The following is a 22,597-nucleotide window of genomic DNA, read 5'->3' as shown; positions in this document are numbered from 1 at the left end:
AACAAGCCAGTTGGGTTTTTCTTTGTTTTTGTTTTTTTGTTTTTTAATACGATCTGCTAACATTTTCTGCATTCATATACAGATAAGTTCTGCATCTGATGTGTCTCGTATTTATAGTTCCAAAGAAACTAACGCCCTGTTTTTCAGAGCCCTTTTAAAAAAACAAATAGAAGATGTATATGCAGAGCCTTGTATACTTTTTTTCTCTGAAAGGTCAAAAAAGTTTATTTTTAGCAAGGTAAAATTGAAAGAAAGAGGAAACAGGTGAAGCATTGTCAGAGGGGGACATACTTTGAAAGAGCAATAATTTGTCAGCTGACTGCAAACTTTCTGTGAGAAGATAAATTGTGTCAGAACCAACCATAAAATTCCTCTTTTTGTTTTTGGTTTTCTTCTTCTTCCTTATTCCTCTTTTGTTCCTCTCGATATGTCTTTTTTCCTTTTCCATGCATTAGATGACCTATGTCGATCCACTTCTGTTAAATTCAAACAGTCTTGAAGAAGAATGATAATGTCATTAGTGTGAAGCTGTACTCTAATACTTGTCGTCCTGTATATCTTTGTATATTATTTCCATCAGCTTGCACAAAAAAATTACTGCGCACACCGCGTTGGATTTATTCACATCGCTGCACTCTAAGAGTTGCCTGGTTATGTACTTTCAGAATGTCGTCTTCGTCAAAAAATTATGGATCTGAGTTGTGAGTTATACAATGGTGAAAAAGGCACAAAATAGCAAAAATACAATGCCTATTACTGAAAGGTACACAACAACAGATTGTGTTGTTTTTCCTAGAGTAATCAGAATTTTAGAATATCTTATGGTTTCTGAGCCTTCAGGTTCACAAAATTCAGAGTTTTGCTCGCGTGTAATTTGTATATAAATCGTTCGTTAAGTTTTTCATTGTGGACTTGACCTGACATTCTCTATGTGTTATTGTGTCTGCAGCACCTGCTTGGGCTCCTACAGTAACAGTCCCAGTGCCCTGTTTGTTGCCTCAGATGGTCAGTGCTTGCGCCTGTTCCAGGCCGTCATCGACGCTCGCAGTTTGCTCATGGACAGGACCACCGGCATGGAGACGGTCAGTGTGTGTGTGTGTGTGTGTGTGTGTGTGTATATATGTATGTGTGTGTGTGTATGTGTGTGTGTGTGTGTTGTGTGTGTGTGTGTGACACCCCCACCTCCAACCTTCTGTATGTGCTTTTGTCTTTGCTTTTTTGCTTTCACTTTTTTTCTGTGTGTGAGTCTCTCACTTTCCTGCTTTCCTCTCTGTCTCTCTTGCTCTGTCTGTCTTCTGTCTGTCTGTCTGTCTCTCTCTTCCTCTCCCCCCCCCCCCCCCTCTCCTTTCCTTGTTTCTCTTAAACCCTTTCACAAACACTCCTGGCCGCTATTTCTTCTACTCAATGTCTGAAAAGACAAAAGCCACGGTGATATTGTCTCCTGCATGTTGGTCTGTTTCAAGAGCCAGTCTACCAGAAACTGTTTTTGGTGTTTTTTAAGGGCACTCACTGTCACCGGCTATGGAAAGGGTAAAACAGTCCATTAAGAAATTGTAAAATATTCCTTTTGATGTGATATTGGGAGTATAGCATGTATTGTTGAACTTTCCATTGTGAACTGAATTGCCTTGAGAGGATTCATTAAATTGGTATTTTATCTTTTCTCTTATTTTATTTTATTTTTAAAAATTCTTTTGTAGGTGGTTGGTGGATGCTCTGGTGTGGTTTGCTTCTTCTTTCCTATCGAACATCTATCGTCTTTATCTACCCTCCTTTTTTCATGTTTATTACTCTGTTGTAACACCTCTAATCTTCGGCATTTATATGACCTTATTGTGTTGCAAGTGCCGTTAAACACTTACTAAAACTAAACTTGTTCTTCTGTTCCTCAGAAACCAAGTTCCTCTAACATGAGCAGCAGCACCTGCTCCAGCTACCCCGAGACCCCGACCCCATCACAACATCTTCCGACATGGACCCAACAGCTGTTCAACATTGCCTCGCTGCAGTCGTCCACGCGGCCAGGCTGTGTTCTGGAGCTGGATGCCATCAGTGATGCACTGCAGGTAACGCCATCGGCCTGCTGTTTAGATAATAATAATAATAATAATAATTGCATTTATATAGCGCATATCCATGCTCAAGAGCATGCTCTATGCGCTTTACAACCATTATTACCCCAGCAGACCCTCTGAGAACACTCCGAAACATTCTCGGCTTCCGCTGAAGCATACAGTGCAAGCTGCGGATTTCACACGCTCAGACACTATCAAACTGACAAGATCGTTCTCTGTCTATGGTCGGGTACCCATTCCCACCTGGGTGAAGTGAGGAAAGTTTGTGCAAAGTGCCTTTCCCAAGGACACAACGTCGGGCCCCTGGTGGGATTTGAAACATTTGAACAGTTTGCTGACAGTATGCAGCCCATCCGATTGTTATTAATAGCAACCTTACCTCCTTTTTAAAAGTACAGAAATAAAGATATTAGTAAAAATAAAGTTTATAAAACGTATTAATGTTATAAGCTAAGGTCTCTCCTGTATGAATACAGAAAATGTCATGAAGAGTTCAGAATGTTAACAGTGAATGGGTTCAGTAAGGGCGCAAAACTCTCATGCCTCATCATCATCTATTTCCAAACAAGTTTCCTGTTTTGTTTTTTTATTGTTTTTTTTTTCTTTCTAGTATAACAGTAACTACAATGTTGACTCACTTTCTTCATAACTTACAAATGACTGACCCCAAATCTGGACATGGGACCCAAAAAAAACCCTCCCAAAGCTTACCTTTTTCTGTTCTCCACTACATCTCAGAGCTGACAGAATGTTGACCCATTGCACATGTCGGATGAGATGTTCATCCCATGAAGACACTTGTTCTGGTCTCGTAATAATTAATCAAAATTGTTTTTGAGTGGATGGAATAAGGAATTCTGACTCAACATTCTCCTCTTTGTGAAAGACTTGTTCCGGCCTCGAAATAATCGGTCTAAATTGTTTTAAGTGGATTTTTTAAAAAAGAATACTGACTCAACATTCTCCTATTTGTCTGTGTGCTTCCTGCTGTCACAGGACTGGCAGAACATCCAGCTGCTTCACGTGTACCAGGAGCAGCTGATCACGGGGGAGGAGGGCGACAACGTCACGGAGGCGGTGGTGGACCTGAGCGGTCAGCAGACGTTTGATGAGAACTTCTTCCTGGTGGTGCTGGAGAAGCCACCTGGCGCGGGCACGGTGCTGCACATGTGGAAGTTGACCATCGACTCAAAGCCCAGCGCTGAGGGGAATGTGAATGGTGAGTGACAGCTTGTGTGTGTGTGTGTGTGTGTGTGTGTGTGTGTGTGTGTGTGTGTGGACAATTTTATACACCCTGGAAAAAAAGATACTCTTGCAGCTGAAAAGATACAAAATTGTTCTGAATAGTATAATTGTAGTGTGAATAGATATATATGAAGTATATATGAATGTATATAATATGTATACAGTCGAACCCTCTGTAACGACCACCTGTCCAAGACAGTAGCCTGTGCAAGCAACCACTTACCCCCCCATCCCTCTTGTTGTTTTTTTTTTCATTTTTAATTACACTGTCCAAGACATTTAACTGTTTAAGACAACCACTGTTTTCCTCGACAGTGAGTGGCCGACAGTTTTGGATAATTTCAACTCTTTACGTATATTTCTTAAATATAATTTGAAATTCACAATAAGCCAGAGCACCATCCAAATGTATTTCATGGATCAAGATTTTAAAGAAGTTTGTCTGTCCAACACTAAGCATTAAAACTTGTAATCTTTGTGATTGCGTTCTTAACACTTTGCAGTCACACAGCCAGTAGTACAAAATACTCCGTCTGGTCACCCAGCCATGAGAGAGACTGCAACGGACTTCTCGGGCCTGGCGCAGGTGACCGGAACGGATAATTATCACGGGGTCATTATTGCGTCGTGACCACAAAGTGTTAATACTATTCTTTTTCTGTTACACACCAATACACACTGTTGTAGCCTCTTGAACCGTGTCGCACTTTGATTGTCTACTGTAAAGCGTTTGCAGTTTATTACTATTTTGAATTTCTTTGTTACTCGTAGTGTACCAATCCCATTTCCCCCCCGGGGTAGTGCCACTGACTGTAGTGTCTTTAAGCCACTCCCAGAGGGGGACATTTCTCGTTCAAGCACAGTAGAATTGTAAATGGGCTGATTCATGTCATGCTCATAACTGTGCCTGATCTACAACAGGAAATGCTGCTTTTTCTTTCCTAATCGTTACTATTGTCATTTTCTTCTACTTCTTTTGTATGTTTGTCACTCTTGTGACCTTCTATTTCCGGGGTGCCTTGATAGTTGAAGGAGACCTTGTGCTGTTGAAGCTAGAGAGGTGAGCAGAGTAAGTCTGATTCCCTGTAAAGACTTCTCTGTTGACACCCCTTGGCGGTCATATGACCATATGCAGTTGCGAGCGCCGTAAAACGCTCTACTATAAAAAAAATAGTTTTTTTAAAAAATTAAAGAATGACTGTCTCTTTTTATGTGTGTGCAGGTGGGTATGACTGGAACCAGTATGAGAACCTTGTGGACAGCTACAATGATGAGCTGAGTCCTGATGGCTTGAACTACAAGCAAGCTTACCACAACAATTCTGGCTCACATCAAGTCATGACCATGTCCGTCAGAACCACCAAAGTGAGTCATTAGTTTGGTTGGTCAGACGTACTTTCACTCATTGCTGGTACTTTGAAATTATTTGTATGTTAAGATAGTGGCTTGTTTTGTTTTCTACTGTTTAAATGCTTTGATGTGTTCCAACACATGTCAATAAGATGGGACATAAGCGTGTTAACAAATACTGTTTTCAGTAATAGGAGAAGGGAGCGTAGTTGAACTTTTCTTCTGTGAGATTGCTATCCTGCTATATCACAATCAAAGCTGAGAGCCCCTTCATAAAATAGTCTTTGATTACTTTTTTCCTGACATCTCTTCTTTGAAATTTCAGAAATTTCATCTGTTTTAAATGACTTCAATTTGAAGAAGGAACATGCTGAAACTGAAGAAAAGCTGTACAAGAATAAAAAATTTAGTTTAATCCACTTGCTTTTTTTGTCTCATTCAGGTTTGCACACAGCTTCTCCCTCTTCCAGATGAGGTGGAAGTGATCTCTTGCTCGGTAGCTGGTGGCCATCTGAGTTCTGCGTCCATCTACCCAGCGTGCTATGCCCCCTACCAGTTTGTAACAGCGTGCTCTGACGGTGAGGTTCGATTCTGGCGATGCAGCCTCTCAGCCGTGAGCGAGAACAGTATGGAGACGAGTGTGCACAACGTAACGAGTTACGAGTTCTCCTTGGAGGATGGGGACGTGAAAGGCCAGCCCCAAGTTGAGAGTCGGCGAGAAGAACAGCGCCTTGATTTTGAGTACACGTGGTCCGAGTGGGAGAGGCCGTGCTCCGCGGCTGACAGGTCCAGCTCTGTCTCTGTCTCAGGTAATAATTGCAGTATGTTTTCCTCTTTTATGAAGCATCGGTGTTGTGAGGAATTTTGCGTAACTCTTTCGTATTGTGGATAAAAAATTGTTTCCTTTTTTTCTTCTCTCTCTCTCTCTCACTCTCTCTCTCTCTCTCTCTCTCTCTCTCTCTCTCTCTCTCTCTCTCTCTCTCTCTCTCTCTCTCTCCCTCCCTCCCTCCCTCCCTCCCTCCTTCCCTCCCTCCCTCCCTCTCTCTCTCTCTCTCTCTCTCTCTCTCTCTCTCTCTCTCTCTCTCTCTCTCTCTCTCTCTCTCTCTCTCTCTCTCTCCCTCCCTCCTCCCCCCCCCCCTCCCTTTTTGTTTTTGTTGTTATGTTTTGTTAGCACACCTATGTATTATGTACAGTTAGTTTGTGCTTCACTCATAACAACTACCCCCCAAGGCAGTGCTACTGACTGAAGTGTCTTTAGGCCTTTCCCAAAGGGGGGACATTAACCATGTTCTTATGCACAGTAGAATTGTAATTGCAAACGGGCTGATTCATCAATTTCATGCTCATAACTGTGCCTGAACTGCAGCCTTTTCTCTCTTAATCCTTACTATTTTTCTTCTACTTCTTTTGTATGTTTGTTACACTCTTGTGCTATTTCGGGGGTGCCTTGATAGTCAAAGCAGACTTTGTGCTGTTGAGGCTAGAGAGGTGAGCAGATTAAGCCTGATTCCCAGTTTGGACTTCTCTATTGATATCCACCTTTTGGTGCTCATATGACCTTATGTAAAAACCTTACTAAAACAAAACAAAACACAAATGCTGCTTTCACCCACAGGTGGTTGGCGGGTGCTCTGATGTGGTTTGCTTCTTCTTTCCTGAGAAACATTTATTGTCCTTATCTCCCCTTCTTCTTTTTTATGTTTGTTACTCTCTTGTAACACCTCTAATCTTCTGGTGCTCATATGACCTCATGCGGTTGCGAGCGCCGTAAAAACCTTACTAAAACAAAACAAAACACAAATGCTGCTTTCACCCACAGGTCGTCCCATTGCTGTGAGCTGTGCCTACAGCGGCCGCATCGCCGTGGCGTACAGGTCGGGGCCTGTCAGAGCGCAGTCGGAGCACCCCGAGGACAAGTACGTCAACCTCCGGGTGGTCATCCTGGAGTGTGAGTCCACAGGTGGGAGCGTGTTTCTTTACCACTCGCCTTGAACCAGCCTCAAATTGGAAAGTCAAATTCATGTAGATAATGATTAACTCTTTAAGCCCTGAGTTTTTTCTACCGTTTTCTGGAGTTTTTTTTGTAGTCGCCTAAACCTGGTGCTTCTGATAGGCCCTATACAATTTCTTTCTTTCCATTGTTTCTGTCTCTCTATCTTACTTTTTCGCAGCAGTAACTTATACTTTTTTTTTTTTTTTTTAAGATAAAAAAATTTCTGAATCCTCATACTTTTTGTTGCTCTCTATTACCATTGCAGGTGGTTCCGAGTGGGTTCAGGAAGATGTGATAGAGCTGAATAACATCAAGATTCCAGATCCCAAGAATGAGATAGACATGTACATGCTGCAGAGTGTTGAGAACCCGCAGATCCCAGACCCGACGGAGGCGATGCAGCTCCCCGCTGCGCAGACGGCGGCTGCGTTCATGACGCGCACCAAATCAGTGCCTAGCCTGAGTACCATCCAGTCGGTGCGCAAGTCCATCTCTGAGAAGGGGAACAAGAAGGGATTGCTGAGGCAGAAGTGCCTGGTGCAGCTAGACTGGGCCTCCACAGAGGATGGTTCCCACCTGCTGACGGTTGGGGTGGGCTCCAAGGTGCTCATCTACGGACAGGTAAACACTTGACTTCAGTGTACCTAGTTTTGTTTTATTGCTGTGTCCTGAAGTCTTTCACTATCTTGTTTTATTGGGGGTTTTTTGTCCCTAGAAGGTCTTTCATTTTCTCGTTTTATTTGGTTGTTTTTTTTCTAAGAAAGTCTTTCTCTATGTCATTTTATTTGGTTGCTTTTTTCGAAGAAGGTGTTTCTCTTATGTTGTGACATATTTTATGCTTGCTTTACTAGGTTAATGCTTAAGTGTTCATCTTTTGATCTCTTTTTAAATGTGCAACTTGCCAAAATGAAGTGTGTCACACGTTGTTGTGTACAAACATCAACTCTTTAAGCTCACCTGCCCTTGACATTTAATTTACCTATGTAATAAGTGTTTATAGATAAGGGAACAATGTTACACCACCATTTGATAAATACTTGTGTATTATTTTGCTGTTTTCTGTTGTCTTTTTTAAAGTTTTAGTAGAGGTTTTACAACGCTCGCAACTTTATAAGGTCATATGAGCGTCAATTCTGTTGTCTATTCTGAAAAAATATTTATTTATTTTTGTTGATCTCGAAAATAGTCTAATACATTTTGTTTTCTTTTTTAGGTTTCCAACGAGATCGCCAGATCTTTGAAGAATCTGAACAGCCAAGAAGAGAAAAAGACCCAGGAAGACAAGAGGTCTGCCTTCGCCAGCAGCAAGAAATTGACCATGAACAAGTCGATGGTTGCTGAGGAGTTCCAGGAGGAGATTCAGTGGATGCGTCTGAAGGGCATTGAGTTGACCACGGCCGACGGCTTGCCACCTCTGCCTATGCACATTAGTTGGGTCCGAGCGGGCATTCTTGTTGTAGGCATGGACAATGAGATGCAGGTGAGGACTCTTTTTAACTATGCTCCTTTTTTTTTCTGATAATTTTTTAAAACTCTTGTTTTTCATACTTTGAATCTGTTGACAGCTGTGAGCGTTCTAATTTACAGATGTACTGTAGTAGTCTTTCTAGATGCAATTCAGTAAGTTCTGGAATTTTAACTTGATTTCATTGCCTCTCCTTGCCGTAGAGCGAGCAGTCTAGTAGGCACATAGCGTGCAGATTTTCTGGTCCCAAATTTTTTTTCGCACCTATTTTCAAAATGAAAATCAAATACATAGCAAAATTTGTGCTTAAAGAAAAGATTTCCAAGTCCTGCTGATTTCACTATGTGCATGCTAGACTACATATTGCAACAAAGACTGTTTCAGAGTGGGAAGTAGGATGTAAAGAACGCTTTCTTGTCTCTTCATTTCAGGAAATTCGGTGGTTAAAGGCTAGATTTTATTATAAACTTTTTTATGGAATACTCCTCTATCAAGCACTGGATCAATTAACCTTTCATTTTTGGTTAATGAAGCTGTAATGTATTGGAAAGGGTAAGCTTGTCTCTTTTAAGATAGCCCATAATGGCCTAATTTGACCTTGTTGTCCTAGGTATGTTGAGTTATGTAATTATTATTATTATTATTTAAAATTTCAAATATTAGTTCTTACTATCAGTTACTTAATTAACTTTCAGGTGTTCACCCAGTGGAGAACAGATGGTGCTGATGTTGAAGTGATTGAGGATGAGTCCACCATGGACAAGAGAACTCTGACAGAAGCAAACCTAGTCACGGCAGCGTCCAGCCTCAACCTGTGTCACAACTTCAAGTCCAAATCAAACTTCAAAACGTCCCTGTCCATGTCCAACTTTAAGCACTTGACTGTCAACTCGGGCCAGCTGCCATCGTCAAAGAAAGATGCATGGAAACGTTCCAACCAAACGTCAGCGACGTCCAAGGGCAGCATCAGCCTGGCCCGCAGTGACAGCATCTCCAGTTTGCCCATGTTGTACGACAGTGGCCTCTTTGAAGCTGCCAAATTTGCCAACCCAGTATTACCTCAGTACCATCCTAAGCTGCTGATGGAGCTGCTGAACTTCGGCAAAACGAAGCGGGTCAAGGCAGTCTTGGCCCACCTGGTGAGGTGCATCAGTGGCTCAGACGGAGTTCAGACAATTTTTTCAGAGGATCATTTGGACAATGGCCACCTGAGTGTGAAGCTGTCGCGCCAGAGAAGCGTTTCGGTCCGCAGTGAGAACGACATGGATGCAGAGGCAGCACCTATCAACTACGTTGAGATCAAGTCCATCCCACCTCTTCCACTGTACGCTCTCATCGCGGCTGACAGAGACGCGACTCCTTTCAATTCGGAGATAGCATCAAAGACTGCCACAGGCCAGCAGAACAGGGAGACGGACTACAACGATTTGCTGAACCCAAACATCTTGCGGAATGACGATGATGAGTTAGATGACCAGCTGCTTTTGTCCACCTCGGCCGACAGCTCCAGCAGTAATCCCAGGAGGCCACGTCTCCCGTCTGGGAGTGCAAAGACCCCGTCTGACCCGTACTGCTTCACGTCTGCTCAAGCCAACATCTTGCGGGAATATCTGTTCAAGCTGAACCTCCCCGGTCTGTCTGGCAATGACCAGTTCTATCTGGCCGCTCTTGCTGAGGTTGTGGGCTCCACAGCTCTCGAGTTCAACGATGACTACGATGGTAAGTTTTTCCCAATTAACAAATCATCAGGTTAAAAATCAGAAAGGCAATTTTCACAATATAAATATATGTAATATATGTCAATTTTCAAATGTGTCAGTTCATCACATAAATCAGTCTTAAAAGTGTGACTGCTTCTAAGTATATATATTATTTTAAGAATACATTGTGATCTCCTTTTCATTGCCTAAAACAGATGTTCTGTGTTTCTTTTATATGTCACACACATTTGGTCAGATTTTCCCATCTTTTTCAGTCAGGTCTTTGTCCAACTTCTCTCTTTGCTTTTTGAGAGCTGTCCTCAATGACTGACCCAGCTAAACACTGGATATACCCCAAGCTCGTGCCTCTTAGTGCACTATAGCGCCAGCCCCTTGCTGAATGGATGGTGTGGTTGTGGCCCAGCCCTCTTGCTTTTATTTCATTATGTGAAGGAAAGGTTAGAGCAGTTTGGAACTTTTCTGTTCCCAGAGTCCCAGAAGAAAGAGCAGGGCAGCACGGACGACTGTGGCCTGAGGTTCCTGCTGGCCATGAGACAGTACCAGTGTCTGGTGATGACGCTGCCCCCACTGCTGAGGAAACCGCTGCTCTCTGAGGGCATCAGGACCTTCCATCTGGTCTGGGCTTTCCACTCAGAGTCCACTCAGGTACCCAACCAATTCAATGTGCTTTTTATTTCATGCACATTGTACAGTCAAGATTGTCCAAGAGGGCCACCCATTGTCGCGGAGAAAAGTTAGTCTTTTACAGGTGGACATTGTGAATAATGTCGTTATATTCAGGGGAGGAAGTAGAAAATTTCATTTGGACAGATGATTGTCTCGAACAGGTGTCTTTTAGGACAGGTTCAACTGTTCTGATAATCATAAGACCGTTCTGGATGTGGACTCTTTGCCATGTACTGTAATATCATCAGAGTGCTGCATGAAAAAGGTTATGGATGTGACCCTCGTTGTGCAAGCTTTTTAAGCTGACAAAATTAACCATGAATCAAGGGCTGAGGAAATAAAAACAAGCTTTGATGTTAATTGTCAAAAAAGCTTCCTCTAATAGATGCATTTTGTATAAAAAAGCTACCTCTAATAGATGCATGTTGTATAAAAAAGCTACCTCTAATAGATGCATGTTGTATAAAAAAGCTACCTCTAATAGATGCATGTTGTATAAAAAAAGCTGCCTCTAATAGATGCATGTTGTACTTCCAGGAGCTTCTCTCGGCCATCCCGTGTGTGAAGGCAGACGAGCCCACGTGGAGTGAGCTGAAGCTGTACGGAGTAGGCTGGTGGCTCAACAATATGACTCAGCTCAAGACCTTGATGCTCAAAGTGGCAAACACCGTCTTCAAGACCACCAAGAGCCCTATAGACGCTGCTCTCTACTACTTGGCCATGAAGAAGAAGAACATTATGAAGGGACTGTTCAAGTAAGTCACTGGACGTTGGTCATGTTGCAGAATACTGATAAACCAAAATCTTTGAGCTGTTTTGGGGTTTGTTTCTAGTTTTGGTTTTATCCTCTTTTTTCTTTTAAGAAACAGAATTTTGCTGTCTAGATTACTCTCGTCTACATGTGAAATGTTAAGTTGATGTTCAAGCAAAATCATGAGCCCAAAGATTTCTCAATTTTCTTCATGACAATTGCCAAGTTTCTCTTTGTGTACTCCCCCTTTCGCATGTCACGAGGCTTTACAATACTGACTGAGTAGGTACTGCCTTACTAGTAACTAGCTTAATTTTATCAAAACTCGATTATTGTATCTCCTTGTTATCAGGAATATCACTGGAGAAAGTTAAAAGACTTCAAACTGTCCAAAACAATGCTGCACGTTTAGTTTTACGGAAAAGAAAGCGAGACTCTGCTAAACCTTTTTTACGAACTTTGCATTGGCTATGTTGAGGAAAGGATTGTGTACAAGTTGGCCACCATATGTCACAAATGTTTGAATAATAATGCACCATCATATCTATCAAATCTGTTAAGACTGTACATTCCAACTCGCAGTTTAAGGTCATCAGCTGACAAAAAGAAATTTATTTAACCATTTATGAAACTTAAAACAATGGGTGAAAGGGCATTTGAATACCAAGGCCCCAAGATCTGGAATGCTTTACCAGGTACTTTAAGAGAGATCAAATCTTTTGATTCATTCAAATGTCAGCTGAAGTCGTTTCTGTTTTTAAATTAATAAGATGAATATTTGGAGTAATTTTCTTTAATCAGAACACAACGTTTTATGTTACTGTTGTACGTTGTACCGTATTGTAAAGTGCTCAGAGCCTGTGTACTTTAATTGGGGTTGAGCTCTATTATGTCATTTATTATTATTATTATTATTATTATATATACCCCATTCTCAGACTGCACAACACAATTTAAAAGCTGTCAACTTTTGTCTTTGTTCTCTTAGTTCTTGTCAGCCTTTAGATTGTACTGTCTAGTCTGAAAATGTTTCCAAGTTGAAATAACTGCTGGCTTTTTCATTCTGTTTTTCACAAATGGATATGACATTTAAAAAACTTTTTGTTTGTTTGCATTGTGTTTTCTCATATTTCCCTCTGATAACATGTTTATTTTGTCAATGTTTGTGTAGTGTTTTTGTTCTGGAAATGTCTTGTACTGACGTATACATTAACATATACAGTGAAAATATTCTACTGTTTTTCACCTCCCCAGAACTGTGAGGGACAGCAAAATGGAGGCTTTTTTTGCTCTGGACTTCTCTGTAGAAAAGAACCAGCGTATTGCCAAAAAGAATGCCTACTACTTGCTGGGGAAGGGTGAATTCACTCACGCTGCGGCTCTGTTCTTCTTGGGAGGGCAAGTGGAAAATGCTGTCAGTGTGAGTACTGGACAAAGAGGGGAAAAAACAACCTTTTCTGGGGGGATGGGAAGCTCTTGTCGGAAAATATATAACTTTTCAGATATTGTGTTTCAATGTTTTTTCATGTGAACCATAACGTGTGAGATGGCTTCTTTTCTTTCAGCTTACGATTCAGTCAAATCCAGAAGTCCATCTGCATTTTGGTAGCACGTGTCGCACCCCTGCCGTTAGTAAATGGAGATAGAGACCATACATATATATGCTTTTTAAAAAATCGTTTAGCTTTGTGAATTTTTTGGTTTAGTGTAGGAGTGTTGTATAAATCATAAGAAATTAATTTTTCATATTTTGTAGCTATTATTTGCTGCGACAGTTTTCCTCTGACACATTGAAGTGAAATGTGTATGGTTTTTAGACAGTCACACAGTAAGCTCCTGTCATTGCTTCACCCTTGCTGCTGTTGTTGTGCTCGGTAGCAGAATGTAGCTGTCTGGGATTTGCGGATGTCAACATCTTAAATAGAATGTTACTAACCCTTGCAGCACCAAGCTATTTTTACCCCTCACTCCCTTCTGGCTCAAGTAATATTGGTTGGCGGGTGCTCTGGTGTGGTCTGCTTCTTCTTTCCTATGAAACATCTACTGTCCTTATCTCCCCTTCTTCTTTTTTTATGTTTGTTACTCTCTTGTAACACCTCTAATCTTCTGGCGCTCTTACGACCTTATGCAGTTGCGAGCACCGTAAAACCTCTACTAAAACTAAACTAACTAAAACTCGAAGCGCTATCAATTTCTTCTAATAGAGAATGAGGTTTAACTATATCTGGTCTGTGCTGGTCTGTGTCAGGTGATCCTGGATAAGCTCAACGACCTGCAGCTTGCCCTGGTGCTGTGTCGTCTGTACGACGGAGAGTCCATCATGCCTGAGTCTGTGAAGAAGCTCTTCTACGAGAATGTGCTTGGCCTAGACAAGAACGGTGAGAACTATGATGCCAGGAATGCCAGTCCCGACCCATTCCTGCGCTCCATGGCGCTGTGGCAGATGAAAGATTACGAGTCTTCCCTCCGCACATTGCTAGAGGTGAGATACTTCTCTTTGAACAGAGTTTTTAGAACAAAGAGAACAAAGCTTCCAAGCTAGAAAAATATAAAATGTTCAGCTCGAGTCTTAAAATCATGACTCAGAAAAAAAATGGAGGTTGCAACAATAAAACAGTTTAAAATGCAGTTCTAGTGAAATCATTTTTCTGCTCAAGAACGTTTTTGTGAATGATATTCCTATGTAAAAATTATGTTTGAATGTTTCAGTTTCACAAAAATTATTTTAGGCGGTGTTTTTAAAAAGAATGTTCTATCTCAAGACAATTGGAAGTTTTGGTGTGCAATTTTTGTAAGTTGAATAATATTTATAAGTCTTTAGTAGCACCTTTATTACAGTGAAAAATGTTTCATACGTTCTTTTGTTTCATATGTTGTTGTTTTGGGGCGCTTTTTTTGTGCATATTATCCCCACTTTGTATCTGTTGTGTTATGTACTACGGGTACAATAGTTGTTCATGTTGGCTACAAGTTTTTGTTAAGGAAAGTGGTTTAATATGGACTTTAAAAAAATCAAATTTCAGAAAAACATTGGAAGGGCCATGAAAGGTGAAACGGACAAGCTGCTCCAGATCCCTCGTGTGTTCAACTTCTACAACTTCTTGCGGACACACCCTCTGATCACACGGCTACGGCTGGCTTCTTCCTCCTTGCAGCAACGCGCTCAGCTGGTCTCAGGCTTCACGCACACAGACAATGTCGTCTCGGAGGGTATCACCACCCTTGACCAGGTCACTCCAGCAGAGAGGCAACTATTCTTTGCCGCTGCCCATGCACACTTCCAAAATGGCTGCCCCCTGGTGGCCATTGAGGTCATGCGAAAACTGCCGAAACGGCCGCTGCTGGTGGAAGAAGATCTCCAGAAAATGGCATACTTCGCCAAGCGAAGACGAAAATCTATGTCTGATATAAACTGCTCTACGGGAACACTGCGAGACGTTAACTTAATGACTGTGAACGGAGGCTGGAATTCAAATGGTGACATGAGCTCTTCGCCTCTTTCTCAAAACTCTGCTTCTGGATTAAGTAATTCTTCTTCTTCTTCGCATCGTGCAGCTGATCTGTTCAGTTCTCCCCAGCCAGCGTCCAACGCTAGTCAGAACAAAGCTGACAACTTTAACTGGGGGCAGTCTCTTGCCTCGAGCAACAACAACAAAGACACAGCCTCCAGTATAGACTGGGGCGCGCCTGTTAGCCGAGTCACCTTTAAAGATGAACTTGATGAGCTTGACCTTGGTCTCGGTGACAGCGATGATGAGGAGGAGGATGAAGATGGAGAAGGTGTAAATGATGGTAAGAGAAAAGGAGAATCAAATGAGAACTCGAGTCCGAGTAAGTTGGATGATGTCTTTGGGACGGAGGCGGAGGAGGTTGCTGAGCAGGAGCCCAATCACATTGACATCATGGCTCAGCAGTACAAGTTTATCGCCTGTCTCAAGGTGAGTTGGCATGTTGAAATGCATTTTGTGCTACAGTGGTCTCTGCCTAAAAGCACAGTGTTCGGGAGGGCTCCTAAGCATGCATTTATGTGAACCTAAAGGGGGGGGGGGTGCAACCATTTAATTTCCATAATATTTTAGTGATTGCTGTTACCTCCCTCGGAAGGCGGGTTTCACTTTCACCAGTATTACGACAAAATGAGCTCGTATAAGTTCTTTGAGCACCTCTAGTCACCTGATTAAATCATTAATCTCTATCTAGTGTTTTACAGCATTCACACATGTTGCACATCATAGGTTTATTTAAACATTACCATCGCCCAGACACCAGTGAGAAACCTCTCAAAGACGCGTGTCTAGACTAGTCTTTGTAATCATTATGCTAGCTGTTTAGACTGCTTAGCAGTTGTGAGCGCCGTAAAACCTTATACTATACAATACAATATACATGTTTAGACTGTTGTGAAGGTTCCCCTTTGTCAAGCTTTACCCGTCAATGCCTTCCACAGATTGATCTCTGCATTTCACAGATTGAAGCATGCGTTTAGAAGAAGTGACCGTGCATTTGTATGTCCAAATAGTTACAAGCCCGTCATATGAAGAAAATGTGTGTTTTGATTGGAGCGTGCTATAACTGTTTTTTCTAGATCATTAAGATTTAACCTTTATCGTGGATGGTTGGCGGGTGCTCTGGTGTGGTTTGCTTCTTCTTTCCTATGAAACATCTATCGTCCTTATCTCCCCTTCTTATTTTTTATGTTTGTTACTCTCTTGTAACACCTCTAATCTTCTGGCGCTCATATGACCTTGTGCAGTTGCGAGCGCCGTAAAACCTCTAATAAAACTAAAGTGAACCTTTATCTTGCCAGTCCTTGCTTTTTGCCTTTTGATTATTCTATTGACATTTTAGTTTTGTAAAACAATTCTTATGTTATTGCTCAACTGTTCCATGAAATTTCTTACCAGGTGCTCATGGAGGAGCTGGGCAATTTGGCAACTGGCTTTGAGGTCGATGGCGGTCAACTCAGACATCAGCTCTATATCTGGCTGGAAAAGGAGACTGAAGTGTTGAAGGTCATCTGCAACTATGGCATCAGCCAGGAGTCTGTAGCACAGCAAGCACAAGAAAGTAAGATGTGTTGGGGTCTTTTTTTACTCCGCTAATATGTGTATGTTAATAAATTTGTGTTATGCTCCGTGATTTTGCTGTCCTTTTTCTTTTATTGCTTAAGTATGGATGTTGTTTTTTTGTTTCATATTGGTTAATTTTGTTTTTTTCTATTTGAATATGCTTGTGTTCAAAGCTGCCATAACTAATCCTTCGTATTTCAGCTTTCTGAAAGAAAAGGTAAATGCTGAAAAAAAAAAGGCAGTATCTTTATTGTCCATAATCTTAGTTTGTATCTCAATTTATTTCCCCCTCCCCCCGTCAGTTCACAACTCGAGCTTGGATGATCAGGACCTCCTGGACGTGGAATCCCCCAGAGGTCGAACGTCTTCAGTGATGTCGGACACGTCCGCTGGGAAAGCCTCTCTTCACGAAGTGTTCAAGGCCGAGAAGCAGGACCTTCAGAGCAAGGTGGCACGGATGGCTCGCAGAAAAGCCTGGCTGAAGGCCAATCAGCACTTGCTGCGTACTCTAGCGTCGTACTGCATACAGCAGGGCTCAGCGGGCGGGGGGCTCGCCTCTGTGAGGATGGAGCTGCTCTTGCTTCTGCAGGTATACTGGTCATATTTTTTCACTCCTCAGATCATAGTGGAGGAGCAAAAGTAAAAGTGCTGACAATACAAATGATTTATTATGTTTTCTCTGATTAAAGCCATGACATCTGGGTGCTTGGAGCTCTTGATTCTGCTAGTACACTTTACGCACTTGTTCATTCCTCAAGTCTCATAATGAAGGAGCTAAATGAAAGTGCTGATAGTAGGAATTATGTGTATTCTGTCTGAATTTAGATATTCTTTTTTGGTAAAAAGAAAGAAAAGGGTTTGTGTGTGTTTGATGTGATGTGATGATGGGATGACTAATGTTTCTTTTCTCGTGTCGATTTGAAATTGTCAAGCACAATTCCATTTCCCTTCACACAGTACTAGTTGTTTGCCATATTATAATCAGCGTTGCCTTTTTTTTTTTTTTTACTTACTCATTTCAGGAGCTGCAACAAGAACGTCCCCAGCAGCAGCTTCTGTCCCCTCTGCCTTTCCCCACCACCCTGCCCCTCCTCTCCGCCAGCATCACCAACTGCCGCAGTGTCATCGCTGACCCCATCCAGTACCTGCAGGGCAGCATACAGGTGAGTGATGTTGCTCTAGCTGAAATGTCCAGTTCCTTATCCCTGTGCCGAGTTCCAGTGTGGATGTCTGGCTGACTGCTGTCCTTTGGGGCTTCCTTGCTTGTATGCTTGCCTAGCATGAAGGTTTAGGTTCAGCTGCACTTGTGTAAGGATGTTTCTGGTCATTTTTATAAGCTTTCTCCTCAGCTTAGTGCCCGACAAAGCAGAATACCCGATGTTCTAGAGGCACTTGAAGTGGGACATTTTACATCATTATTGTGGCGTTCTACTACACTTTTTTAAAGTAGTGCATTGTTCTGGATTTTTCCATATAGATTTCGAAAAAACCCTCAGCATTGTTCTTGTCGCCAATCTGTTTGACTGATCTGTTTATGCCCTTCTTTGTGATGCTGGTGTGGTACACACTTGTCTTTAGTGGGTGGTTGGCGGGTGCTCTGGTCTGGTTTGCTCCTTCTTTCCTATCAAACATCTTATCGTCCTTATCTCTCCTTCTTTTTTGTATTTGTTACTCTCTTGTAACACCTCTAATCTTCGGCAGTTATATGACCTTATTTTGTTGTAAGTGCCGTAAAACGCTTACTAAAACACATGTCTTTTTTTGTTATTTCATTGCTTTGTGGTTGGAGGGTGTCACTGGTAGGCCCAATATCTTTTCTTTCCTGTCATTGTTTCTGTCTGTGTATGTTACTTTTTCCATGCACTAGATAACCATTATTGTGTGAATCTGCTTTATTTCTCTCAAACTAAAATTGAGGCGGTAATTAAGATTGCCACTGTGGGTGGGTGGCGAGTGCTCTTGTGTGGAGTGCTGCTCCTTTCCTATCAAACATCTATCGTCCTTATTTCGCCTCCTTTTTTATTTGTATGTTACATTCTAGTAACGCCTCTAATCTTCGGAACTTATCAAATCAAACTGTGTTGCAAGTACCATTAAACTCTTACTGTGGGCGGTTGGCGGGTGCTCTGGTGCGGTTTGCTCCTTCTTTCCTGTCAAACATATATCGTCCTTATCTCCCCTTCTTCTTTTTTATGTTTGTTACTCTCTTGTAACACCTCTAATCTTCTAGAGCTCATATGACCTTATGCAGTTGCGAGTGCCGTAAAACCTCTACTAAAACAAACTTTTTTATTGATTTGTATGTTACTTTCTAGTAACGCCTCTAATCTTCGGCACATATATAATGTAACTGTGTTGCAAGTGCCATCAAACTCTTGCTTCTTTAGGCCATTTCCAAAGGGGAGACATTTCTCGTTCAAGCACAGTAGAATTTTAAATGGGCTGATTCATGTCACACTCATAACTGTGCCTGATTTACAACAGGGAACTGCTGCTTTTTCTTTCCTAATCCTTACTATTGTCATTTTCCTCTCTTCTTTTGTATGTTTGTCACTCTCTTGTGACCTGCTATTTTTGGGTGCCTTGATAGTCAAAGCAGGCTTTGTGCTGTTGAAGCTTGAGACGTGAGCAGAATAAGTCTGATTTCCTGTAAAGACTTTTCTGTTGACACCCACCCCTTGGCACTCATATGACCTTATGCAGTTGCGAGCGCCGTAAAACCATCTACTATTTTTAAAAAAACAAAAAACTCTTACTAAAACTTGTGTTTGTCAACAGGACCTACTGCACGCTGTGGTGGAGATGAACTCGCCGCCCAACGCCCACACAGACATCGGAGTGGTGAGCACTATCAGGGACCTGGCTGTGGCCCTGTCCTCGTGCATCTACCAGAGTCTGTGCGACAGCGACACCTTCAGTGTGGCCGATAGTGACAGCACCGATGTTGGCATTGACGGCTTCATCAAGTAAGTTTTTTTTAAAGTCATGAGGGGACACCAGGGAAGCTCAGTTGCTACATTGGAGGATTATCTAATGTAGTGCTTGTCAACTTTCTTATGGCCGGCCATCCCCCGAGTTTGCTTCCTTTAAGAGGCAAAAATTTTCATACTGCCGACACTAACTTGTGTTTCGCGCGCTCATATGACCTTATGCAGTTGCGAGCGCCGTAAAACCCCATACTAAAATAACTAGAAAAAATACTGCTGACATACAGGGGGGGGGGGGCATATATCTGTCACTACTAGTTGTTCTTTTATGAAATAGTAAACGTGGTTTTAGTGGCTACTGACATAATGTAATATCTGCAAATACAACAACCTCTATCAACTGGTACTTTAAAATGACATGTTGTTGTCCGGATGACTATATTGTAGTACTCGTACAGTAGGTTTTCCCTTGTACACGTCATGTGACTACTTGATATTTTCTTTGTGGTGGTTGGTGGGAGCCACTCTTAAATCTTACTTCTCTTCTATTCCTCTGTTGTTTATGGCTGTAAGTCTTGACTCTTTTACTGTGCTAAATTATCAGTTGGGTCAGTGTGCTTGTTTTTACACAAACGGTCAAAATCAAAATAAACAATTTTTTTTTTTTACCTACTCTCTTTTTCAGCCCAGAGTTCTCCTACCCGTCCAGTCACTTGATGGCCGGTGTGAAGAAAAGTCGTCACCGAGGTACCGGAGGAGGAGATGAAGTGGTCAACACCCCTCCAGCCAAATGGCCAGGTCTGGAAGTTCTATTATGATACATTATTGTGTATATCTATGGACAAAATGTTAGCTGGGCTATATTTAGAGTCATATATTTACCTCGCCATCTCCTGCTCAACGTTTATTCATAAGTGTAGTTGAAAGATGGGGCTCATCAGTGTTGAGAACGAAGGAAAATATTCAGTTATATTTTTTAAAATTACTTACATACTACCCGTCACGCCATCTGGAGTTTAGGGCAACAACAAAGGATCTCCAGCTCTGTCTGTTTTGGGCCATCTTGGTCAGTGTCCCCCATGAATGGTTCCAGGACTTCATTTCAGACTCTTTTAAAATTAATGACACATTTTCCTGGAGGGGGGGGGGGGGGGATGGAAAGAAAACTGTTAAATTTGGGGCTTCAAAAGTATTGTTTCATTCTAGCGCCACTTTACATTCTGTTTGTACACTTCGTTGTATTGATGTCTACTGTAAGCATACTTTTTTCTTGTGCTTTTTAAAAAATCTGTGTTATCCCTTGATTTTCTGAGCTCTCAGTGACCATTGTGGCTTTAAATGCTTTCCCTTAGGCGAGCTTAATGTCTAGTGAATTTGGAAGTTTCTTATTAGGATAGGCATCGATGTATTATAAATCTCAGAATTGTACTTTTGCTTGGTGGGTACAAAGACATACTTATTGTGCCGACACACCCACTATTATTCATATAATTTTGCAAAAACTGTGATGACTCATCAATTCTTTTCTGCCATTTCAGAAGATAAAGTTGTTTTTTTCCCTGAATTTTGATGACAGGCATACATAATATTTCAAATAACAATCAGACCACGTGTTAATTGATTGACGTCTCTATTTTTGTTAAAATTGTACACATGTGTCACGACATGGTGGGATGAGGTGCTCGTCAATTTTGGGGTGTATAGAGTTATTAGTATCTCCGTAAAGCGTGTTCATTTCTCCTGCATTTGGCGGAAAAATATCTATATATTTGAATAGAAGGCGAGATATTTGGGATTGAAGGTTGTGGGGTTGTTTGATGCCAGAGGTAAAACTATCCAAAAAAATGGCGCCAAAGTTTGGTGACTTACAAAGCTTGAGAGTCCTTTGGAACTGGAAATTACAGTTTTCGTGCCTTTAATAAACTTTTTCGGTAACATCTACTGAGAAATGCATGTTTATAAGGACATAAAAGGTGTTGAACCAGATATTGAAAAATTGAAGCAAATTATCTAGCTCCTAGAAAATGCTGTTTTCTTTGATTTCATTGTTTTGACAAGCGCCTGATTTCACCACATAGCCTCACATATCCTTGTAAAATTTCTCTCTTTCAATCCCACAGGCGTCACTTCTCTCAAAGTCCTTCTAGCCAGAGAAAAAGATGAGGATGCCCCCAAAATCAACGTGCTGCTGACGGAGTCTCTCATCTCGGTGTACATGAGCCTGCTCATCTCTGCCTTCAGCATGTACGACCCTCAGATGCTGTACAGGCTGGTCGCAAACAAGCTGGATGCTCAGACCTGGGCAGCGCTTTTTGGAGGCGGCAACAAAACCGTGGTCAGGCTAGAGAAAGCATCTGTTCCTAGTAAGTACGGCAGAGACCAAAGAAAAAAATGTTCATGGAACTTAAAGATTTCAGAGCTGAGACTTTTAACACTTTGTCATCTCAAGGCTCATGTAGTAAAAATCCTTGTCATCAAAGGCAAAGGCATTTTGGGGAAAATCCAAAGAAACTGGGTGGTAAACATCGCCCATCAGCGAGATGTGAAGGCGAAGTGTTAAAGGTTTGTCTAATTTTGATTAGTTGGTTTTTAAATTTTTAAGTAAGATAAGCAAGATGGCCCTAATGCAGAATTCATCTTCAGCCCAGTGAAGCGAATGTGCTTTGTGGATTTACTTTAAGTTTTTGAGTTTATACTTACAGGCTCAACTTTGTGAGGAGGTCACATTCTATCACTTTCGACAAAAGATTTTGTTCCAGAAGCTTAATCTTCAATACTACTTTGGGGGGGCTCAGTTTCCCCTTCAGGGACTGATGGCCTTTACCTACATGATGATAACAGTATTGACAGTGCTAAAGCCTTCAACTCAAGAGACAGTGGAACGGTGTTTGTTAAAGTTTTCTTTGTGATTGTGTCCACTGTGCCAGGGTCTCAGGACGATGTGAGCAAGCACCGCATGATGTTCAACATGAGGGTCATGTCCAACAGCGGGGGCGGCCCCGGAGCTACCAAGCCCAGCACGGAGACCAAAGAGACGTACCAGGAGAAGTTTGTGCCGCCGGAACTCAGTATGGTCAACTATTTCATGACAAAGGTCAGCGAACTTTGATGGTTTGTCTTTTGGTTAACAGGTCACTGTTCGCTCAATGATAATAATAATACTACTACTAATAATAATAATATAGCATTTGTATAGGGCATATCCCCACTCGGCGGCAAGCTCTATCCGCTTTACACACAATATTATTACCCCAGCAGACCATAAAACACTCAGAAACTTTCTCAGCTTCCTGGGAGGCATACAGTGCAAGCAGCTGATTAAGTGCTCAAACACT

At 41.8% G+C, this 22,597-nt stretch overlaps 1 protein-coding gene across 1 annotated transcript in view; it reads left to right on the top strand.

Annotated features, from left to right (window-relative positions):
• LOC101847815 (dmX-like protein 2) overlaps positions 1-22,597 on the top strand; it is a gene marked incomplete in the record, with an annotated part of 126,185 nt that overhangs the window by 70,428 nt on the left and 33,160 nt on the right. The window contains 21 exon segments of the mRNA XM_035969182.1: positions 950-1,082; positions 1,893-2,066; positions 3,072-3,294; positions 4,543-4,685; positions 5,113-5,479; positions 6,490-6,630; positions 6,929-7,284; positions 7,877-8,143; positions 8,824-9,847; positions 10,319-10,494; positions 11,053-11,270; positions 12,521-12,686; positions 13,515-13,748; positions 14,290-15,204; positions 16,171-16,333; positions 16,638-16,924; positions 17,358-17,498; positions 19,114-19,301; positions 19,948-20,060; positions 21,383-21,625; positions 22,190-22,356. Of these exon segments, the coding sequence (XP_035825075.1) occupies positions 950-1,082; positions 1,893-2,066; positions 3,072-3,294; positions 4,543-4,685; positions 5,113-5,479; positions 6,490-6,630; positions 6,929-7,284; positions 7,877-8,143; positions 8,824-9,847; positions 10,319-10,494; positions 11,053-11,270; positions 12,521-12,686; positions 13,515-13,748; positions 14,290-15,204; positions 16,171-16,333; positions 16,638-16,924; positions 17,358-17,498; positions 19,114-19,301; positions 19,948-20,060; positions 21,383-21,625; positions 22,190-22,356 (5,839 nt within the window).

This window comes from Aplysia californica, unplaced genomic scaffold (assembly GCF_000002075.1).
Source record: "Aplysia californica isolate F4 #8 unplaced genomic scaffold, AplCal3.0 scaffold00124, whole genome shotgun sequence".
Classification (NCBI taxonomy): domain Eukaryota; kingdom Metazoa; phylum Mollusca; class Gastropoda; order Aplysiida; family Aplysiidae; genus Aplysia; species Aplysia californica.
The sequence above is the reverse complement of the archived record's forward strand: the minus strand, read 5'-3'. Positions and strand labels throughout refer to the sequence as shown.